Raw genomic sequence first — 22829 nt, forward strand, 5'->3', positions numbered from 1 at the left:
GTCTTGGTGTCCAATAAATGACATAAAAAGTGCATCGCATGATGATGTAGCCATCTTTGTATTAGGACTGTTTAGAGAACAACTGAGGAACACACCATTCCTAACGTGCGTCCTACCAAGACTGCAGGGGATAGTATAAGCAATCTGTAATGAATGATCCTGCCACATCTCTTCAACTGAAAAGGAAGTCTGTCAGCAGCACAAAATGACTGTTCAAACCAAGCACAGGTGCTCAGTGCGATGTTGGCGTGGTCGAGCAGTACAGCGCACCTACTTGCTTTCCATCTGTCTGCACCTTCCTCTAAGTCCTGTAAAGTCAGCTGTCAATCAAGGACGAAGGAGGATAGAGAGATGCAAAACAAGTAGGTGGAAAAGACTGCTTTTTTTTAATTCTCTGTCTGCATATAAAATGAAAAATTAAGCAATAGAAGTTAATAAAAAAATGTCCTACTGTATAGTTTCTATAGATCCAATGCAATGTTTGCAACTTCATGGTAATAGACAACAAACTGCGCAGTGTGATCCTGCAGTCATGTTCGCTCCAATCTGCCCTTTACTTTTGGCTAAACTGATATGTATACTGGAATAAAGTCAGAGGCAAATGGATGAAAGTGTGACTGCAGGATCATACTACGATAAGCTGACTTCAGGTGATCTCGCTCCAGGGATCCCCAGTGATCGGCTGTAATCCGTGAGTAAATCTGGCAGTAAGTGATCGATTTCCCTTCGGCGCCACCACTGGTGAAATTAAGGATTCATTATCCTGGATGTGTCTTCTAGAAGTAAGTATATTGTGGCCACTGTCTACTGTAAGGATCCCATGATAGAGTATTTCTTGGGTTGTTATACATTATAGAAGCTGAGTGTTAAATAAAATAATTTTAAACATTGTGGATCGTCCTTAAAAAATAAAGTAAAATATCAGTATCATCAGATGTTGTTATAAATACAATATTATAGGGCTGACACGTGATATGGCAATAGTTTCCCATAGATTAGCATGGAAACTTTTTAACATGCACCCAGTAGAGATTCTGGGAAGCGAGTGGCCAGGTGGATGGCGGTGTAACAGGCCCTGCTGTTAGGGCTCATTCAGACGAGACCAACGTATCCCCAAAACTGATGGCATACAGACAGCACACAGACCAATGCAAGTCAATGTGGTCGTCACATGAACGATTTTACGCACGGACTGAGGGTCGGCGAGTAAAGAATCGCAGCATGCCCTACTTTGATCCGTATTCTGGGTCAGATTCACCCATTATAAGTCAGTGGGTGCGTAAAAAAACATCACATATGGATTACCATGCGTTTTACTACATTTCTGCTGCGTTTTTTAGCTGCAGATTTTACCACATCTCATTAAAATCTATGGGGAAAATCCACAAATAAAACACATACTAGAAAAATGTACATGTTGTAAATATTAAATTCGCACTGCAAGTCAATTTAGACTGCGTAAAAAAAAAACACATTGGGTATGAGATTTATATAAATCCCACACACTGTTCTGGAACTGCAATATTCGGGGTCCAGCCAGGCCGTTAAATGATGGCTTTATGAACTGGGGTGTCTGTCCTCATAGGATGCACTTATATAGTGCTGGGCAGCCCGCCTAATCTAATAGTAGGGGCGTAACTAACATGCTGCAAGTCAGACACTGTGCACTACATGTGCCCTATACAAGCCGTATTTGTGTGCAGTTTTAATACTAAGCAATCACCCCCTCCATGAATTGGTCGGTTGTGAGTGATTGTCTCATCAGTATATTGCACAAATGTACCCAGACATTCTTGATAAAAATCTGCCATCTACCAGGATGATGAAAATGAAACGAGGGTGCACTTATCAGTAAGACAATGATCCCAAACACACAGCCAAGGAAACTCTTAGTTGGTTTCAGAGAAAGAAATAAAGCTGCTAGAATGGCCGAGCCGATCACCGGAGCTGAATCCAATAGAAAATGTATGGAAGGAAGTAAAGCTCAGAGTTCATAGAAGGAGCCCACGGGACCTTCAGGATGTGAAGAGTGGTTGAATGTAAGAATAGGCCAAAATCACACCTGAGCAATGCCTGCAACTAGTTTCTCCATACAGGAGGCGTCTTAAAGCTTCATCACCAACAAAGGCTTTTGTATGAAGTATTAAACAAATTTCAGTTTTGTGTTCAATACTTTTTCCCTGTGTCATTTCTCATTATTACACATAATTTATGGACATCTATGATTTTTTTTTTTGCCTGTGTGGATTGGATGGGTGGTTACCAACATCTGGTGAGAATTTCATGTCAATAGCACCTTTAGAAATACGTTTACGTAGAAAATTGATGATGTGTTCAATACTTATTTCACCCGCTGTATAAGCAGCTGCTCCCAGACACAATGATCCCTATATGGGAAGATGCAGACGCTCGTTTTTTCAGTCCGATTAAGACCTGACAAAACATCAGATTGCACTCGGACCAATGTTATGCTATGGGGCCATGCACATGTCCAAATTTTTCTTCGGACAGAGTCTGTCCATTGTGTCTTCCACATTTTAAGGAAATTTTCTATAAAACCTTATACCAATATCCGAAAACACATCAAAAAGTTCTGCCGCTTTGTGAATACCACAGAATGATGAAAAAATGAGGATGGAGACAGGACATGTTGGAAAGATGGGATGAGGCGACATAGAGTCAGGTCCAGCACTTACCCCTCAGCCCCAGCAGCTGGCCCCGGTGTAGGACTACCGCTAGCGGAGGTGGAAGGGTTGGGAGTATTCATAGGCCAAAGGAGGACAGGAAAAAGGATGGGGGGGTAGGAAAGGGATAAAGCATGAAGAACACAAAGAATAAATTATTGGCAGGATTTGAGGTGGGAAACCTATATATTGGGATGTGCAATACATCAAGTAATACAAAAAGGAAATATACAACAGTACCAGACTACGACTAGACAATAAAAACCCTTTGTTGATCCAGAGTCCGACTCTTATTATTGACATTTGTATATAATATTATTTAATTAAATTTATTTTTTTTAATCATTTATATATTGTAAAGGTATTACATACACTTTCTAATGTTCGCTGTAGTGGATGATAATGCACACAGGACTAAGGGAGATTTCATTTTATTGCCCTGTATAATATCTGCAGATTATTGGTTGCTGTTTATTGCCGTCTGTAGTCAGTTAATAGACTTTAGAATTAAGGGGGCTCATATTTCCTATTTTGACTATATTTATATATACAGTACAGACCAAAAGTTTGGACACACCTTCTCATTTAAAGATTTTTCTGTATTTTCATGACTTTGAAAATTGTACATTCACACTGAAGGCATCAAAACTATGAATTAACACATGTGGAATTATATACTTAACAAAAAAGTGTGAAACAACTGAAAATATGTCTTATATTCTAGGTTCTTCAAAGTAGCCACCTTTTGCTTTGATGACTGCTTTGCACACTCTTGGCATTCTCTTGATGAGCTTCAAGAGGTAGTCACCAGAAATGGTCTTCCAACAATCTTGAAGGAGTTCCCAGAGATGCTTAGCACTTGTTGGCCCTTTTGCCTTCACTCTGCGGTCCAGCTCACCCCAAACCATCTCGATTGGGTTCAGGTCTGGTGACTGTGGAGGCCAGGTCATCTGGCGTAGCACCCCATCACTCCCCTTCTTGGTCAAATAGCCCTTACACAGCCTGGAGGTGTGTTTGGGGTCATTGTCCTGTTGAAAAATAAATGATGGTCCAACTAAACGCAAACCGGATGGAATAGCATGCCGCTGCAAGATGCTGTGGTAGCCATGCTGGTTCAGTATGCCTTCAATTATGAATAAATCCCCAACAGTGTCACCAGCAAAGCACCCCCACACCATCACACCTCCTCCTCCATGCTTCACGGTGGGAACCAGGCATGTAGAGTCCATCCGTTCACCATTTCTGCGTCGCACAAAGACACAGTGGCTGGAAACAAAGATCTCAAATTTGGACTCATCAGACCAAAGCACAGATTTCCACTGGTCTAATGTCCATTCCTTGTATTGTTTAGCCCAAACAAGTTTCTTCTGCTTGTTGCCTGTCCTTCGCAGTGGTTTCCTAGCAGCTATTTTACCATGAAGACCTGCTGCACAAAGTCTCCTCTTAACAGTTGTAGAGATGTGTCTGCTGCTAGAACTCTGTGTGGGATTGACCTGGTCTCTAATCTGAGCTGCTGTTAACCTGCGATTTCTGAGGCTGGTGACTCGGATAAACTTATCCTCAGAAGCAGAAGTGACTCTTGGTCGTCCTTTCTTGGTGCGGTCCTCATGTGAGCCAGTTTCTTTGTAGAGCTTGATGGTTTTTGCAACTGCACTTGGGGACACTTTCAAAGTTTTCCCAATTTTTCGCACCAACTGACCTTCATTTCTTAAAGTAATGATGGCCACTTGTTTTTCTTTACTTAGTTGCTTTTTTCTTGCCATGATACAAATTCTAACAGTCTATTCAGTAGGACTATCAGCTGTGTATCCACCTGACTTCTGCACAACACAACTGATGGTCCCAACCCCATCTATAAGGCAAGAAATCCCACTTATTAAACCTGACGGGGCACACCTGTGAAGTGAAAACCATTTCCGGTAACTACCTCTTGAAGCTCATCAAGAGAATGCCAAGAGTGTGAAAAGCAGTCATCAAAGCAAAAGGTGGCTACTTTGAAGAACCTGAAATATAAGACATATTTTCAGTTGTTTCACACTTTTTTGTTAAGTATATAATTCCACATGTGTTAATTCATAGTTTTGATGCCTTCAGTGCGAATGTACAATTTTCAAAGTCATGAAAATACAGAAAACTCTTTAAATGAGAAGGTGTCTCCAAACTTTTGGTCTGTACTGTATATATATATGGGGTTCCTCTACTCAGGACCCTTTTTTTATTAGCCTGAATGAAGAGCTACTCAATAACAGCGACTCCTGGTCTGGCAGACTCAGATCGCCCATGCTGTACATGTAACGCTACATACTCTGCAAAAGCCAGGTCAGAAGATTAATAGCTGATATAGCAATCTACAATTATGGAACTGTTTCATATCAGTGAATGGAAACATTCTTCTTTATATCCAGAGGCTGAAAACTCATACAGATCTAATGAACCTCTCGGTTGACAGATTGCTACAATATATCCAATATATGCAATCCTCTCTACCAGGACCATAGTGGCATCTACGCTGCTCATTCATTTAAGTTTGGGTTCACATTACATTTTGGAAACATGTTTGTGACTCCGTTGGGGATTCCGTCTGAACCTCTGAGAAATGGGATTGAGGTCGTGCCCATGACGGTGCCATAGACTTTAAGCATCAAACAGAGTTCAAAACATAAAACTTTAAGCTTTTTTTGTCCATATCCATCTTTGAAGTTAGAAAGAATAGGGCAATAGACTACACTGCTGTCTCCGTTTGATAATTGTCTATGGACCTATCAGGAGCACGTCTCAATTTAGTTTCTTGGGGTTTCCTCCAATAGAGTCACAGACACGCGGCCAAAACATGATGTGATCCCAGCCTTATTACTCTGCGATAAACTGTTGAAGATATATGGTCTGTACAGGTTGTCATCCACTGGTAATCAATATTGTATGGCCAGCAAGCAGAGATCTTGAAAATCGTAAAGAAATTAATTTTCTTCACGGTAAAGTATGTTAAATGTTTGTGTCATTATATAATAAAATGCTTGGCTAGATTAGTCCACTGTGTCCAGAATGTCAGTCACTGCTATTTATTATAGGCAGTGTACTTTTAATTGGCTCTATGGTTGTTATTTTTATATGGGTACTGTATACTATAAAGTGATGAGTCGGGATACAATTTTCTTCTTTGATTTCAGGCAGCAGAAAATTAGAACTACACTCCAAACCTCTTGGAAATCACTCCTAAATAATGGGGCTCAGTGTAAACAGGCGGGTGTCGTATGTATCATGCAATCATTGTGCACTTTTAATTTTTTTTTACAGCAGGTTTTTATAAATACTGCTCCAATATTTCAATTGCTTGCACATGTATGTTCATTATATCATGCAGACAAGGATTTCAGTGTTCCCTCAAGAAGGGTATTTAATCATTACTTACTTTCCGTGAGGGGTATTGAGATGACCACTCCGTTTCCAGTTCCTACCCATAGTCTATTGCCGGCGATTAGCAACGCTGTTATTCTTACAAATGAAAATCCCAATTTTCCAGTGCCTGCCAAAGATGAGAAGAGAAGATAACGAGTAATTGAGAATGATAACATTCACGAAATAATAGTACATAATACATAATATACCTATATCACGTGCAAGATTACTACATCTCAGATCATCCTCTATACACAGAGCCATGAATACTGTACTGTCTATGCTTCACTGTTATGTTCTTTCCCATAAAGAACTAGGGAGGTAGGGTCACCCACCTAACATTTTACTGACATAAGGCTCAATATCCACATCCTGGAGATGCTGGTGGGTGTGGGCATGGTATAACCGCAGCGTGGAGTCCAACCGGATCGAGACCCAAACCCCATCTCCAATCCATGCCAGCTGTCGCACTTGGCTTTCCCTTCGAGGATGGGCATCAAAGGATTTCTGAAGGTAGTAGAAGAAGAAATCATAGAATCACAGGGTATAGCTTTTACTTGTGATAGATAGATAGATAGATAGATAGATAGATAGATAGATAGATAGATAGATAGATAGATAGATAGTCAGACCACTTACCGGTATTTGCATGGTTTTAGGCTGAATCACGTATATTTTGTTTTTGTAGCCGCACCATACTCTGTCATATACGACCGCCATACAGCGAATGGAGTGATGCGTGTGCCCGAGGTCCATCAAGTGATAATTACTGAGGTCCCACTGTTTGTCTTATGAAGAGGAATATATAATATGTTAGCAATGATCACTTATTAACACTCTTCTTTATTACCCAATGCTTATTCCATTTCACTAAAACTATAGGTACAAAATACTAGCAGTAATGAGATCAGATTATAAGGGAATGTGCACATGATGCCTTTTTCAGGCAGGTCCGCTCCAAAATCCGCTTTAAAAAGTGCATAAAAAATTATAAAAAGAATGAACATATGCATTCCCATGTCAAAACGACTTGCTGTTCATATGTTCAGTCTTTGGATGCCATTTGGCTTCAGTCGTCCTTCCTATTGATTGGGACAGATCAAAAAATAGAGACTAGCGGGGACACCGGGAGTGTATGAAAGAGGATCGGCATGGGATTTATTAGAAGAGACATTTTTTTGGTCATTCAAAACATTTTTTTATAATTATTATTTCAGCTGAACAAGCAATTTAGACCATGGTCACACGTTCAGTATTTGGTCAGTATTTTACATCAGTATTTGAAATTTGTATTTCATTTGGTTCTGAGTTTTCAATTATGTTTCACTATCAATAAACTGCACGTACTCTTCTGCACGTACTCTTCTGCACGTACTCTTCTGCACGTACTCTTCTGCACCTACTCTTCTGCACCTACTCTTCTGCACCTACTCTTCTGCACCTACTCTTCTGCACCTACTCTTCTGCACCTACTCTTCTGCACCTACTCTTCTGCACCTACTCTTCTGCACCTACTTTTCTGCACGTTCTCTTCTGCACCTACTCTTCTGCACCTACTCTTCTGCACCTACTCTTCTGCACCTACTCTTATGCACCTACTCTTCTGCACCTACTCTTCTGCACCTACTCTTCTGCACGTACTTTTCTGCACGTTCTCTTCTGCACCTACTCTTCTGCACATACTCTTCTGCACCTACTCTTCTGCACCTTCTCTTATGCACCTACTCTTATGCACCTACTCTTCTGCACCTACTTTTCTGCACGTACTCTTCTGCACCTACTCTTCTGCACCTACTTTTCTGCACGTACTCTTATGCACCTACTCTTCTGCACGTACTCTTCTGCACCTACTCTTCAGCACCTACTCTTCTGCACCTACTCTTCTGCACCTACTCTTCTGCAAGTACTCTTCTGCGCGTACTCTTCTGCGCGTACTCTTCTGCGCGTACTCTTCCGCACGTACTCTTCCGCACCTACTTTTCCGCACCTACTTTTCTGCAAGTACTCTTCTGCACGTACTCTTCTGCACGTACTCTTCTGCACGTACTCTGCTGCACGTACTCTGCTGCACGTACTCTGCTGCACGTACTCTGCTGCACGTACTCTGCTGCACGTACTCTGCTGCACGTACTTTGCTGCACGTACTCTTCTGCACGTACTCTTCTGCACGTACTCTTCTGCACCTACTCTTCTGCACCTACTCTTCTGCGCGTACTCTTCTGCGCGTACTCTTCTGCGCGTACTCTTCTGCGCGTACTCTTCCGCACGTACTCTTCCGCACCTACTTTTCCGCACCTACTTTTCTGCACGTACTCTGCTGCACGTACTCTTCTGCGCGTACTCTGCTGCGCGTACTCTTCTGCGCGTACTCTTCTGCGCGTACTCTTCTGCGCGTACTTTTCTGCGCGTACTCTTCTGCGCGTACTCTGCTGCACGTACTCTTCTGCACGTACTCTTCTGCACATACTCTTCTGCACGTACTCTGCTGCACGTACTCTTCTGCACGTACTCTTCTGCACGTACTCTTCTGCACGTACTCTGCTGCACGTACTCTGCTGCACGTACTCTGCTGCACGTACTCTGCTGCACGTACTCTGCTGCACGTACTCTGCTGCACGTACTCTGCTGCACGTACTCTTCTGCACGTACTCTGCTGCACGTACTCTGCTGCACGTACTCTGCTGCACGTACTTTGCTGCACGTACTCTTCTGCGCGTACTCTTCTGCACGTACTCTTCTGCGCGTACTCTTCTGCGCGTACTCTTCTGCGCGTACTCTTCTGCGCGTACTCTTCTGCGCGTACTCTTCTGCGCGTACTCTGCTGCACGTACTCTGCTGCACGTACTCTGCTGCACGTACTCTTCTGCGCGTACTCTTCTGCGCGTACTCTTCTGCGCGTACTCTTCTGCGCGTACTCTGCTGCCCGTACTCTGCTGCCCGTACTCTTCTGCGCGTACTCTTCTGCGCGTACTCTTCTGCACCTACTTTTCTGCGCGTACTCTGCTGCACGTACTCTTCTGCACGTACTCTTCTGCACGTACTCTTCTGCGCGTACTCTTCTGCGCGTACTCTTCTGCGCGTACTCTTCTGCGCGTACTCTTCTGCGCGTACTCTTCTGCCCGTACTCTTCTGCCCGTACTCTGCTGCCCGTACTCTGCTGCCCGTACTCTGCTGCCCGTACTCTGCTGCGCGTACTCTGCTGCGCGTACTCTTCTACGCGTACTCTTCTACGCGTACTCTTCTGCGCGTACTCTTCTGCACCTACTTTTCTGCGCGTACTCTTCTGCGCGTACTCTGCTGCACGTACTCTTCTGCACGTACTCTTCTGCACGTACTCTTCTGCACGTACTCTTCTGCACGTACTCTTCTGCACGTACTCTTCTGCACCTACTCTTCTGCACCTACTCTTCTGCACCTACTCTTCTGCACCTACTCTTCTGCACCTACTCTTCTGCACCTACTCTTCTGCACCTACTCTTCTGCACCTACTTTTCTGCACGTTCTCTTCTGCACCTACTCTTCTGCACCTACTCTTCTGCACCTACTCTTCTGCACCTACTCTTATGCACCTACTCTTCTGCACCTACTCTTCTGCACCTACTCTTCTGCACGTACTTTTCTGCACGTTCTCTTCTGCACCTACTCTTCTGCACATACTCTTCTGCACCTACTCTTCTGCACCTTCTCTTATGCACCTACTCTTATGCACCTACTCTTCTGCACCTACTTTTCTGCACGTACTCTTCTGCACCTACTCTTCTGCACCTACTTTTCTGCACGTACTCTTATGCACCTACTCTTCTGCACGTACTCTTCTGCACCTACTCTTCTGCACCTACTCTTCTGCACCTACTCTTCTGCACCTACTCTTCTGCAAGTACTCTTCTGCGCGTACTCTTCTGCGCGTACTCTTCTGCGCGTACTCTTCCGCACGTACTCTTCCGCACCTACTTTTCCGCACCTACTTTTCTGCAAGTACTCTTCTGCACGTACTCTTCTGCACGTACTCTGCTGCACGTACTCTGCTGCACGTACTCTGCTGCACGTACTCTGCTGCACGTACTCTGCTGCACGTACTCTGCTGCACGTACTCTGCTGCACGTACTTTGCTGCACGTACTCTTCTGCACGTACTCTTCTGCACGTACTCTTCTGCACCTACTCTTCTGCACCTACTCTTCTGCGCGTACTCTTCTGCGCGTACTCTTCTGCGCGTACTCTTCTGCGCGTACTCTTCCGCACGTACTCTTCCGCACCTACTTTTCCGCACCTACTTTTCTGCACGTACTCTGCTGCACGTACTCTTCTGCGCGTACTCTGCTGCGCGTACTCTTCTGCGCGTACTCTTCTGCGCGTACTCTTCTGCGCGTACTTTTCTGCGCGTACTCTTCTGCGCGTACTTTTCTGCGCGTACTCTTCTGCGCGTACTCTGCTGCACGTACTCTTCTGCACGTACTCTTCTGCACATACTCTTCTGCACGTACTCTGCTGCACGTACTCTTCTGCACGTACTCTTCTGCACGTACTCTTCTGCACGTACTCTGCTGCACGTACTCTGCTGCACGTACTCTGCTGCACGTACTCTGCTGCACGTACTCTGCTGCACGTACTCTGCTGCACGTACTCTTCTGCACGTACTCTGCTGCACGTACTCTGCTGCACGTACTCTGCTGCACGTACTTTGCTGCACGTACTCTTCTGCGCGTACTCTTCTGCACGTACTCTTCTGCACGTACTCTTCTGCGCGTACTCTTCTGCGCGTACTCTTCTGCGCGTACTCTTCTGCGCGTACTCTTCTGCGCGTACTCTGCTGCACGTACTCTGCTGCACGTACTCTGCTGCACGTACTCTTCTGCGCGTACTCTTCTGCGCGTACTCTTCTGCGCGTACTCTTCTGCGCGTACTCTGCTGCCCGTACTCTGCTGCCCGTACTCTTCTGCGCGTACTCTTCTGCGCGTACTCTTCTGCACCTACTTTTCTGCGCGTACTCTGCTGCACGTACTCTTCTGCACGTACTCTTCTGCACGTACTCTTCTGCGCGTACTCTTCTGCGCGTACTCTTCTGCGCGTACTCTTCTGCGCGTACTCTTCTGCGCGTACTCTTCTGCCCGTACTCTTCTGCCCGTACTCTGCTGCCCGTACTCTGCTGCCCGTACTCTGCTGCGCGTACTCTGCTGCGCGTACTCTTCTACGCGTACTCTTCTACGCGTACTCTTCTGCGCGTACTCTTCTGCACCTACTTTTCTGCGCGTACTCTTCTGCGCGTACTCTGCTGCACGTACTCTTCTGCACGTACTCTTCTGCACGTACTCTTCTGCACGTACTCTTCTGCACGTACTCTTCTGCACGTACTCTGCTGCACGTACTCTGCTGCACGTACTCTGCTGCACGTACTTTGCTGCACGTACTCTTCTGCACGTACTCTGCTGCACGTACTCTTCTGCACGTACTCTTCTGCACGTACTCTGCTGCACGTACTCTGCTGCACGTACTCTGCTGCACGTACTCTGCTGCACGTACTCTGCTGCACGTACTCTGCTGCACGTACTCTGCTGCACGTACTCTTCTGCACGTACTCTTCTGCACGTACTCTTCTGCACGTACTCTTCTGCACGTACTCTGCTGCACGTACTCTGCTGCACGTACTCTTCTGCACGTACTCTGCTGCACGTACTCTGCTGCACGTACTCTGCTGCACGTACTCTGCTGCACGTACTCTGCTGCACGTACTCTGCTGCACGTACTCTTCTGCACGTACTCTGCTGCACGTACTCTGCTGCACGTACTCTGCTGCACGTACTTTGCTGCACGTACTCTTCTGCGCGTACTCTTCTGCACGTACTCTTCTGCGCGTACTCTTCTGCGCGTACTCTTCTGCGCGTACTCTTCTGCGCGTACTCTTCTGCGCGTACTCTTCTGCGCGTACTCTGCTGCGCGTACTCTGCTGCGCGTACTCTTCTGCGCGTACTCTTCTGCGCGTACTCTTCTGCGCGTACTCTTCTGCGCGTACTCTTCTGCGCGTACTCTGCTGCCCGTACTCTGCTGCCCGTACTCTTCTGCGCGTACTCTTCTGCGCGTACTCTTCTGCACCTACTTTTCTGCGCGTACTCTGCTGCACGTACTCTTCTGCACGTACTCTTCTGCACGTACTCTTCTGCACGTACTCTTCTGCACGTACTCTTCTGCACGTACTCTTCTGCGCGTACTCTTCTGCCCGTACTCTTCTGCCCGTACTCTGCTGCCCGTACTCTGCTGCCCGTACTCTGCTGCCCGTACTCTGCTGCGCGTACTCTGCTGCGCGTACTCTTCTGCGCGTACTCTTCTGCGCGTACTCTGCTGCCCGTACTCTGCTGCCCGTACTCTTCTGCGCGTACTCTTCTGCGCGTACTCTTCTGCACCTACTTTTCTGCGCGTACTCTGCTGCACGTACTCTTCTGCACGTACTCTTCTGCACGTACTCTTCTCCACGTACTCTTCTGCACGTACTCTTCTGCACGTACTCTTCTGCGCGTACTCTTCTGCGCGTACTCTTCTGCCCGTACTCTTCTGCCCGTACTCTGCTGCCCGTACTCTGCTGCGCGTACTCTGCTGCGCGTACTCTTCTACGCGTACTCTTCTGCGCGTACTCTTCTGCACCTACTTTTCTGCGCGTACTCTTCTGCGCGTACTCTGCTGCACGTACTCTTCTGCACGTACTCTTCTGCACGTACTCTTCTGCACGTACTCTTCTGCACGTACTCTTCTGCACGTACTCTTCTGCACGTACTCTGCTGCACGTACTCTGCTGCACGTACTCTGCTGCACGTACTCTGCTGCACGTACTTTGCTGCACGTACTCTTCTGCACGTACTCTGCTGCACGTACTCTTCTGCACGTACTCTTCTGCACGTACTCTGCTGCACGTACTCTGCTGCACGTACTCTGCTGCACGTACTCTGCTGCACGTACTCTGCTGCACGTACTCTGCTGCACGTACTCTGCTGCACGTACTTTGCTGCACGTACTCTTCTGCACGTACTCTTCTGCACGTACTCTTCTGCACGTACTCTTCTGCACGTACTCTGCTGCACGTACTCTGCTGCACGTACTCTTCTGCACGTACTCTTCTGCACGTACTCTTCTGCACGTACTCTTCTGCACGTACTCTGCTGCACGTACTCTTCTGCACGTACTCTTCTGCACGTACTCTTCTGCACGTACTCTGCTGCACGTACTCTGCTGCACGTACTCTGCTGCACGTACTCTGCTGCACGTACTCTTCTGCACGTACTCTTCTGCACGTACTCTTCTGCACGTACTCTTCTGCACGTACTCTGCTGCACGTACTCTTCTGCACGTACTCTTCTGCACGTACTCTTCTGCACGTACTCTGCTGCACGTACTCTGCTGCACGTACTCTGCTGCACGTACTCTGCTGCACGTACTCTTCTGCACGTACTCTTCTGCACGTACTCTTCTGCACGTACTCTTCTGCACGTACTCTGCTGCACGTACTCTGCTGCACGTACTCTGCTGCACGTACTCTGCTGCACGTACTCTGCTGCACGTACTTTGCTGCACGTACTCTTCTGCACGTACTCTTGCAATTTGAGTGCCAAAGTTTCTACTTTTTAACTAATGTACTTATTACATGAAATAGAAAGAGATGAAATGCCATACCTTCTCCTCGGTGGAAGATGGCCAACGTCCCATCCGCTAGGGCCACCAGAACCCGTCCTTTCACATGCCTAGGAGTTACAAGATGGTGCGTCATTTACAATAGAGGCTGTTACACGACTCTGGTGTATGGGTATAAATGGAACTGAGCGAATTCTGTGGAGATCCCTGTTTTGAGATGTCCCACTTTTGTTTTTTCTTGTTTTATTTTTTGTTTTGGAAAATGCAAAGTAAGAGTGTCATATAAGTACGAAAATAATAATGTCATGCAGTGTCTAAAATGGGTGTTCCCATCTCCAAGATCCTATCCCAATATGTAGTAGGTGTAATAATAATAATATTAGCAAGTACCTCCAATTAGAAATGTAGTATAGTTCTAATTAGCTATGTCGCTTACCCCGTGTACAGTGCATTGCAGTAGCTTAGGTATCCATGGTTACGAACACTCATACAGTGAGTTATTTGCTAATGGTCATAATTATGGATACCTAAGCTACTGCAATGCCCTGCACATGAGGTAAGCGACATAGCTAATCAGAAGAACTATACTACATTTCTAATTGAAGGTATTTGCTAATATTATTATTATTACACCTACTAAATATTGGGATAGGATCTTGAAGATGGGAATACTCCTTTAATAATGCTGCAATACAGTGCCAATACATGCACATATCATTTTGCTAACCCAGCAATTTTGCCGGTGCCAGCCAACCAACTAATATATATGGAGGAACTTTTGATTCTCCCTGACAGACGTCATAGGAAAGATTTGTTGGGCATTTTGGATTGCAACATGGCCAAACCTTTTGTTCTTTGAGAAAATAAGCCAATGGCACAGGGTCTGGCAGCAAATTCCCCCATTCAGGACACATCCACACTCAATCGAAACGAGAGGGCACGTGTATGTGGGGGTTGCTGTCTTCCAATAACAATATCACCACTTGATGCTGCCAAACATTTCTTATATATTACTGCTATACTGTATACATATACCAGTTCCATACAGTGCCCTAATAAGAGTATAACAAACTTTCCAGATAATGCAAAGCCACAGTCATCACTAGGATGGCCCTTTTACCCATTCTCCAGCCCTGATAATATGACCCATTTATATACGTACACGATGCTCAGCACCGAGTCCTTCAGCTTTATGGAGTGCAAACACTTTTTCCAGTTGGAGACGGCAGAATGAACGTACATCCTAAGGAGAAGCAAGCAGAGATGATGGTCACATGGGCAGGCGTTATGGGTATCATTGTTATGGCATACACCGCTGGTACCATCTGTGGGGTACACAGTCACATACCAGCCGTTCTGTGCCCCCAGCCACATCGTTGGTGCAGCACTGGTGCCAGTGGGGGTCTCGGTGCTCGGCTCCGTCTCCTGCTGCGCTGTGTTCCCTTCAGGCTTTAGGTGCCCGTTTTCACTGGTAGCGAGAATAGAACATTACAATAATCTAAGGCTAATAGCTGAAAAAACGTTATCTTATATTAAGTTCTACATGGTTATTTATCTCCGGCTTCTCTACAAGGATCATCAGCATTCACATCAGTCCTGGTGCTCACTGGGGGCTCACAATCTACCCTCCATAGCAGGGATGTCAAACTCAAATACACAGAGGGCCAACATTAAAAACTTGGTCAAAGTCACTCTCAAAACTTGATATTTATTTTAAAAAAAAACTTAATTTTCAATGCAGTCACAGAGAAGCATATCTCACAATTTTGCAGCCTTTACAGAGTAATTTTCCTCCTATTGAAACTCCTAGACTTGCCCCCATAAATTATGAGGCCACCAAAGTGCCCCCCAAACACAGTATGATACCCCACAGTGAATTCCTCCACAGTACCACCCACACGTATGGTATGATGACCCTACTGTACCTGCAACTCCCAAGGCAAAGTATGATGCCCCAACTGTGATCTCCATACAGACCTCCACACAGTATAATGGGCCCCACATAGTCCTCCACACAGTACAATGTACCCCACATAGTCCTCCAAACTGTATTTGGGCCCCACATAGTCCTCCATACTATATAATGGGCCCCACATAGTCCTCCATCCAGTATAATGGGCCCCACATAGTCCTCCATATAGAATAATGGGCCCCACATAGTCCTCTATACAGAATAATGGGCACCACATAGTCCTCCATACAGAATAATGGCCCCACATAGTCCTCCATACAGAATAATGGGCCCCACATAGTCCTCCATACAGAATAATGGGCGCCACATAGTCCTTCATACAGAATAATGGGCCCCGCATAGTCCTCCATACAGAATAATGGGCCCCACATAGTCCTCCATACAGAATAATGGGCCCCGCATAGTCCTCCATACAGAATAATGGGCCCCGCATAGTCCTCCATACAGTATAATGGGCCCTACACAGTCCTCCATACAGAATAATGGGCCCCACATAATCCTCCATACAGAATAATGGGCCCCACATAGTCCTCCATACAGAATAATGGGCCCCACATAGTCCTCCATACAGAATAATGGGCCCCACATAGTCCTCCATACAGAATAATGGGCCCCACATAGTCCTCCATACAGAATAATGGGCCCCACATAGTCCTCCATACAGAATAATGGGCCCCACATCTTCCTCCATACAGAATAATGGGCCCCACATAGTCTTCCATACAGAATAATGGGCCCCACATAGTCCTCCATACAGAATAATGGGTGCACATAGTCCTCCATACAGAATAATGGGCCCCGCATAGTCCTCCATACAGGATAATGGGCCCCACATAGTCCTCCATACAGGATAATGGGCCCCACATAGTCCTCCATACAGGATAATGGGCCCCACATAGTCCTCCATACAGAATAATGGGCCCCACATAGTCCTCCATACAGAATAATGGGCCCCACATCTTCCTCCATACAGAATAATGGGCCCCACATAGTCTTCCATACAGAATAATGGGCCCCACATAGTCCTCCATACAGAATAATGGGTGCACATAGTCCTCCATACAGAATAATGGGCCCCGCATAGTCCTCCATACAGGATAATGGGCCCCACATAGTCTTCCATATAGAATAATGGGCCCCACATAGTCCTCCATACAGGATAATGGGCCCCACATAGTCCTCCATACAGAATAATGGGCCCAACAAAGTCCTCCATACAAAATAATGGGCCCCACATAGTCCTCCATACAGTATAGTGGGCCCCACACAGTCCTCCATACAGAATAATGGGCCCCACATAGTCCTCCATACAGGATAATGGGCCCCACATAGTCCTCCATACAGAATAATGGGCCCAACAAAGTCCTCCATACAGAATAATGGGCCCCACATAGTCCTCCATACAGTATAATGGGCCAAGCATAGTCCTCCATACAGTATAGTGGGCCCCACACAGTCCTCCATACAGAATAATGGCCCCACATAGTCCTCCATACAGAATAATGGGCCCCACATAGTCCTCCATACAGAATAATGGGCCCCACATAGTCCTCCATACAGTATAATGGCCCCACATAGTCCTCCATACAGTATAATGGCCCGACATAGTCCTCCACACAGTATAATGGCCCCACATAGTCCTCCACACAGTATAATGGCCCCATATAGTCCTCCATAAAGAATAATGGCCCCATATACCTCCATAAAGAATAATGGCCCCACATAGCCCTCCATACAGTATAATGGCCCCACATAGTCCTCCATACAGAATAATGGCCCCACATAGCCCTCCATACAGTATAATGGCCCCACATAGTCCTCCATACAGAATAATGGGCCCCACATAGTCCTCCATACAGTATAGTGGGCCCCACACAGTCCTCCATACAGAATAATGGCCTCACATAGTCCTCCACACAGTATAATGGCCTCACATAGTCCTTCATATGACATCACGGGCCAAATATAATCCCTCTGAGGGTCAAATTTAGCTCACAGGCCAGAGTTTGACATGTGTCCTCTATAGAGACACAAAGGCTGAATTATCACTATCTGCATCTACCATAAAGGCAAACTAACATCGTGTCTATGGTAGCACTATTTTTGGAGCACCCATTTTCTCACGGTCTTCTACGTTTTTTTATACTAGACCATGTTCCATGTGCCAGGGCGTGAAAACCATTTTGATGGAATTTACTCACTTGCATGTATTACTGCAACCAACCATTTACACAGCCTTAGATACCTGCACAGTCGGCCATTTGCCACAGGGGCAGGGTCTGTGAATACATGTTCTGTTAGGGGTCCTGGTCGAACCTGTGCTGGTTCCGCTTCACAGATTGATGATTCTGGTACCTCCAGAGCTTCTGTGGCTTCCTCCGCTGACTGATGCTGCGTTAGTTTTCCATTGCTTATGGTGGAAACCTCCCCTGGTTGGAAAAATCATAAACATCTCCACATTAGCCATACTGCATTTTAACCATTTTAACATGATGACCTTAAAGTGGGCATTTCTGGGAGTATTAATCACGAGACTTAAGGTGAGGCTTAATCTCCTTGAAGGGGAATAATAGCTAAACACAGTGAGAGGAGTCCAGAAAGAGGGGAAAAAAAGAGTCCATTTGGCGGCTCCCTCAGTTTTTTCCAGCCCAGCATGGCTTGAATGACAGATGACGCCCTATTCACAGCAAACTCTTCTCCCCCTGTTAGGACTCCTGTTCCAAAGGTTTAAAATCTCCCTTACAGATTAATCATAGCCAGACATAAGAAGAGGAGTCCAGACAGGGAAAAAAGAGTACAGTGGGCGCCCCCCCCCCAGTTTTTTCCCACCCAGCGTGGCTTGAATAACAGATGACGCCCTATTCACAAATAGGAAGAGACCTGTTTTGGACAGCGATGAGCAGAGTCCACTGGGCGGCTCCCACCAGCTTTTCCACACCCAGCCCACCTTAATTTACAGATCTCTCTCAATAGGCAAATAGGAAGTGATCTGTCAATCAAGCCGAGTAGAACAAGGACTCTTCTCCCCTTCCAAGGACTCTTGTTCCCTGGGCTAAATTCTTCCTTAAAGGGAAATCATAGCTAGACATAGAGAAAGGAGTCAAGACCAGGGAAGAAGAGTCCATGGGGTGTCTACTCCCAACTTTCCCCAGCCCAGCTTGATTGACTGAACTCTCCCTTTATGCAAATAGGAAGAGAGCTGTCAATCAAAGCCGAGCTGGGCAAGAAGTCCCCGTCCAGCAGACTCTTCTCCCTCTGCTTGGACTTCCCTTTCTAGTGCCTGGCTCATTTATGTCTTTTATTACATGTTTCCCTGTTTCAGTCTATCACATAGCATTCTCTCATGAGGAAGACTGTCAGTATTTCATGCTGTCTGTGGTATAGCGAATATGAAGAGCTGACAGTTTTCCTTTAAATGGGGATACAAATATTGAGAAACTTTCAGAGATTACGGAACAGAGCTCCAAATATTCTGCATAGAATTAACAGACAACATGCCTGCTGCCTGCAGCTACCACTAGGGGGAGCTCTGGAGCTCAATATATAGTGTGCTATTACTGGGGCAGGGCATAGATAGTACGCAGTAGTAACACAAACCTTGGTTTTTGTCTAGGACTGGGGTATCACCCCGGGAGGAGCAGTTACTTCGTGGCACATTGCACCTCGTGGCACATCCCACAATGGTGATTCCCGCTAGGACTCCGTCAGTATCACTTGCATCCTCTGTATTAGCCTCTCCCTCCAGGAATATCTCCCCTGGCGGGTAATCGCTATCACTGGCAGCTACAGGAGACAGAGAAATACACAGTCTGGTGATGAGGAATATCAAAGTAAGGCAATAGGTACTCACGAGTCATTGTCCTACCTGGGATACTGGAGATACAGAGCACATGGGCATTGCAAACTGTAAATTGGTCCACCAGGGTGCCAGGCTGATTGGCATCTATAATCACAACCTTGCTAGTTGATAGAGTGCTGGTTAATATCCATACACGACTGGAGGTGGCATCTGCCTCATAGATCTCCTTGGTCTGCAGACAGGGAGTAAGATGAACTCACTTTAGGCAGCTTTATGTGCTGTATTTGGGTACCACTGGCATTACACCATTGGCTCGGCCAGTTCATAGAAACCATTGATCTCTGTGTGAGTACCAGGGTGCTTTAAGAGTAACCAGACGTTTATTATTTTTTTTATATTTTGTAGGCACTTTAAATACCTGTAAATCAATGAGGGTCCAGGTCCTGAGATCCTCACTTATTGCTCAAAAGTCGGCTGAGAATTGAGCCTGAAAAATGGCATAGGCTTTCTACTGAATCTGTGCGCTCCTCCTCCCGAGCTGCACACTTCTCAGGTGTGTTTTGTGCGATCAGTGAGGGTCTCAGGACCTGGACCCCTACTGCCTACAAAGATTTAAACTTCCAACAAAATATTTAAAAAAAAAACACTTAAAGGGGTTTTTCCATGAACAAAGATAATTTTAAAGTTAATTTAAATCAATACATCTTGGAATAATATGTTCAACAATTGGATGTGATTGAAAAAAATGTTCCTGTGCTGAGATAATCTTATAAATGTGCCCCTGCTGTGTACTGTGTAATGGCTGTGTCTGACCGTGCAGGAACATGGTCTGATCATACCACATCTCCTGGGCAGGGGAGGAAGGAAAAGAGTATACAGACATTACAGCAGGGGATCACAAATTATTCTTTTTGTGAGATAAAGCATTTCACTGCCTGTTTTTAAGAAATGTTTTACCTCAAAGAAAGAATTATTAGCGATCCCGTGCTGTAATATCAGTATACTCTCTTTTCCTTCCCCTCCTGCTGTGTTATGATCAGACCATGTTCCTGTATGGTCAGACACAGCCATTACACAGTACACAGCAGGGGCACATTTATAACATTATCTCAGCACAGGAACATTTTATTTAAACACATCCAATTGTGGAAGTTATTATTATTCAAAGATCTAGTTAATAAAATATACTTTGTGGGAAAACCCCGTTAAATGATTAGTTACTCTTTAATTTGAAAACACAAATTGATGACCTTGGGGGGGGGGATTAGCTATAATACTCAAATAAAAAAAAATTGCAACTAATCCCAAAATTGTTAAAAAAAAATCTGTTCTGCCATTACTTACTAGATGACAATCAATATGACTACCATTATTAGGTATTTTTGGAATTAATGTAAGGAGGACTCCGACTTGGTCCCTTTATGGGAGAGAAGTTGAGAATAGCTACAGTGTTCCTCAGTCTGGATGACCCAGCATGTACAGTTCTTACACAGACATACCACTGATTTCATTAAGAACAATGTAATGCTTCATTTCACCTTTGGAGGCGCTGTAGGATAATTAAATAGTTACTTATTTATCAGCTGATCCCTGATGATCCCAGCAGCAGGACCCCGTTATCAGCCTCAGTGTCCTCACCTTCTTCTTCTCCGGTGAGGTGTGAGTGCTCTTGCTTTCTCCTTCCACTTCACGGTCAGCTGTTAATGGATCTCGACCAGTAGTTGCTTTGACCCCAGTTATAGTTTCCTCCTCCAATGGCTTCCAGCCTGTTAAATCCACTCCGGCTGCGCACCACAACTGTAAAGAAGGGCGCAGGATCATTTAGTGATCCTTTCATTATAGGGGGTAATAGAGTCAAAGTATGACAGTACCTTCATAGTGGGGTCTTTCTCTACAAGAGGTCTACAGTACACGGGCACGGGCACATTCTTCATGCGGTTGTCCTCCTGACCTCCGTTTGGACTCAGCTTATTAAACAACACACATAAAATGGTTCTGTCAAAACCCATTACGTATGGAAAGGCTAAAGGCATCGGCTTTCCCCATTGCCTGCAATCAGTAATGCTGAACCCACGGTACCATTGGGGTAAACTATTCAGAGCAGTCCTTCTCCATATGCCCAAAAAATAGTGCTGATCTCTTTTGGGGCATTGTCAAAAATTGAAGTTGAATGATCATGGGATGCAATACCAGACACAGCCTACTGACAGGTGTGGCGCTATTTCTGGGGAATATAGTAGTTTTTTGAGTGTTTTTGCATATTTTGGATAATATGGACGTCAAGTTCTGGGAGGAATAACCCACCAATTTGCCATTATATGCTATGTGCATAGCTCAGATCATAAAATCGGATACACCACTGTGTGTAGGCAATGAGTCCACTGACTTAATATCCCGTCCAAAGTCACCAACCTGCTTGTACTTAGCAGGCAGGCTCCACCCACAAGCTTGTAGGCGACCGTCATCGTTACGCACGTGTTCCCGCACTTGGCGGTACTGCTCGCGTTTTTGCTCGCGACGAGCTGTGGAGGTGCAGTCACTGAGGAGAGAAGCCACAGTGTTACTTCTCAATCTAGAGGGAGAGAGAAGGGGAGAGAAGGTGCCCAGCGTCAGGGGAGAGCCGAAAGCAAAGCAGCAAGGGTTAACGGCAATGTATTAGTAAGGTTACTGCATGTCCGAGCAAAGCCATCTGGAAATAAAGAGTTATTTTACTCTGAGGCTTTGTGCACACAGAGTTTTTTGAGGAAAAACTGAGCGAAAACTCTCAAAAATCTGAAAACTCCTCAAAAACTTTGAGTTTCTTCTGCAAAAACTCATCAAAAAGACTCTGTGTGTACAGCCTAATGCAAAAAAAAAAATCTGATTAGGGCTTCGAGCTGTTTTTTTTTTTTCCAGATATCTCAACTCAGAAGGAGCAGAATGTATGAGCAATAGGCAAGCAATGGGAAGCAAATGTAGAGGTCATAGCATCGTACAATCACCCTGTCCAGTTTGCCAAGTATTCTGAAAGATTCAGAATGGATACAGATAAATACATTCTCAATATTTAATTCTCTTCTTAGGAGCCCAATCATGTCCCTTTTCTTCTCACTTTCCTGTGACTGGCCATGAAACAACTGACTGCAGCAGAAGCCTCCCCCCTCTGTCCTGTCTGTATATTTACCAACATTCTTATAAGCAAAATCAGAACATTCCCGGATGAGCATCTCACAAAAACAACAAGACTTCCTACTTTTAATAGGTTTGTCTAAACCAAGACCCGTTTGCTTTTTGTTTCCTGCCAAAATCAGGACTGTTGGCAAATATACTGACACACAGATCATTAAGCCGCGCTCTTGGCTAAGCCTAACCCTACGCTGAAA

General features: G+C 45.5%; 1 protein-coding gene across 15 annotated transcripts in view; it reads right to left on the reverse strand.

Moving 5' to 3' along the window:
* Nucleotides 1-22829, reverse strand: part of MAPK8IP3 (mitogen-activated protein kinase 8 interacting protein 3) — a 75421-nt gene that overhangs the window by 4081 nt on the left and 48511 nt on the right. For 7 of the 15 annotated variants that reach the window (XM_073648185.1, XM_073648184.1, XM_073648177.1 and 4 more), the window contains 13 exons: nucleotides 21880-22039; nucleotides 21339-21434; nucleotides 21106-21264; nucleotides 19534-19699; nucleotides 19266-19451; nucleotides 17914-18097; nucleotides 15045-15164; nucleotides 14859-14939; nucleotides 13739-13806; nucleotides 6720-6868; nucleotides 6416-6587; nucleotides 6094-6207; nucleotides 2697-2735 (listed from right to left, as the gene is read on the reverse strand). In XM_073648185.1, the coding sequence (XP_073504286.1) occupies nucleotides 2697-2735; nucleotides 6094-6207; nucleotides 6416-6587; nucleotides 6720-6868; nucleotides 13739-13806; nucleotides 14859-14939; nucleotides 15045-15164; nucleotides 17914-18097; nucleotides 19266-19451; nucleotides 19534-19699; nucleotides 21106-21264; nucleotides 21339-21434; nucleotides 21880-22039 (1694 nt within the window). The remainder of the gene's footprint in view (nucleotides 1-2696; nucleotides 2736-6093; nucleotides 6208-6415; nucleotides 6588-6719; nucleotides 6869-13738; nucleotides 13807-14858; nucleotides 14940-15044; nucleotides 15165-17913; nucleotides 18098-19265; nucleotides 19452-19533; nucleotides 19700-21105; nucleotides 21265-21338; nucleotides 21435-21879; nucleotides 22040-22829) is intronic. The other 8 variants (XM_073648178.1, XM_073648186.1, XM_073648189.1 and 5 more) reach the window with 3 other exon arrangements.

Source organism: Phyllobates terribilis, unplaced genomic scaffold, assembly GCF_046119375.1.
Source record: "Phyllobates terribilis strain yellow unplaced genomic scaffold, ASM4611937v1 Scaffold_9__5_contigs__length_417890890, whole genome shotgun sequence".
Lineage (NCBI taxonomy): Eukaryota > Metazoa > Chordata > Amphibia > Anura > Dendrobatidae > Phyllobates > Phyllobates terribilis.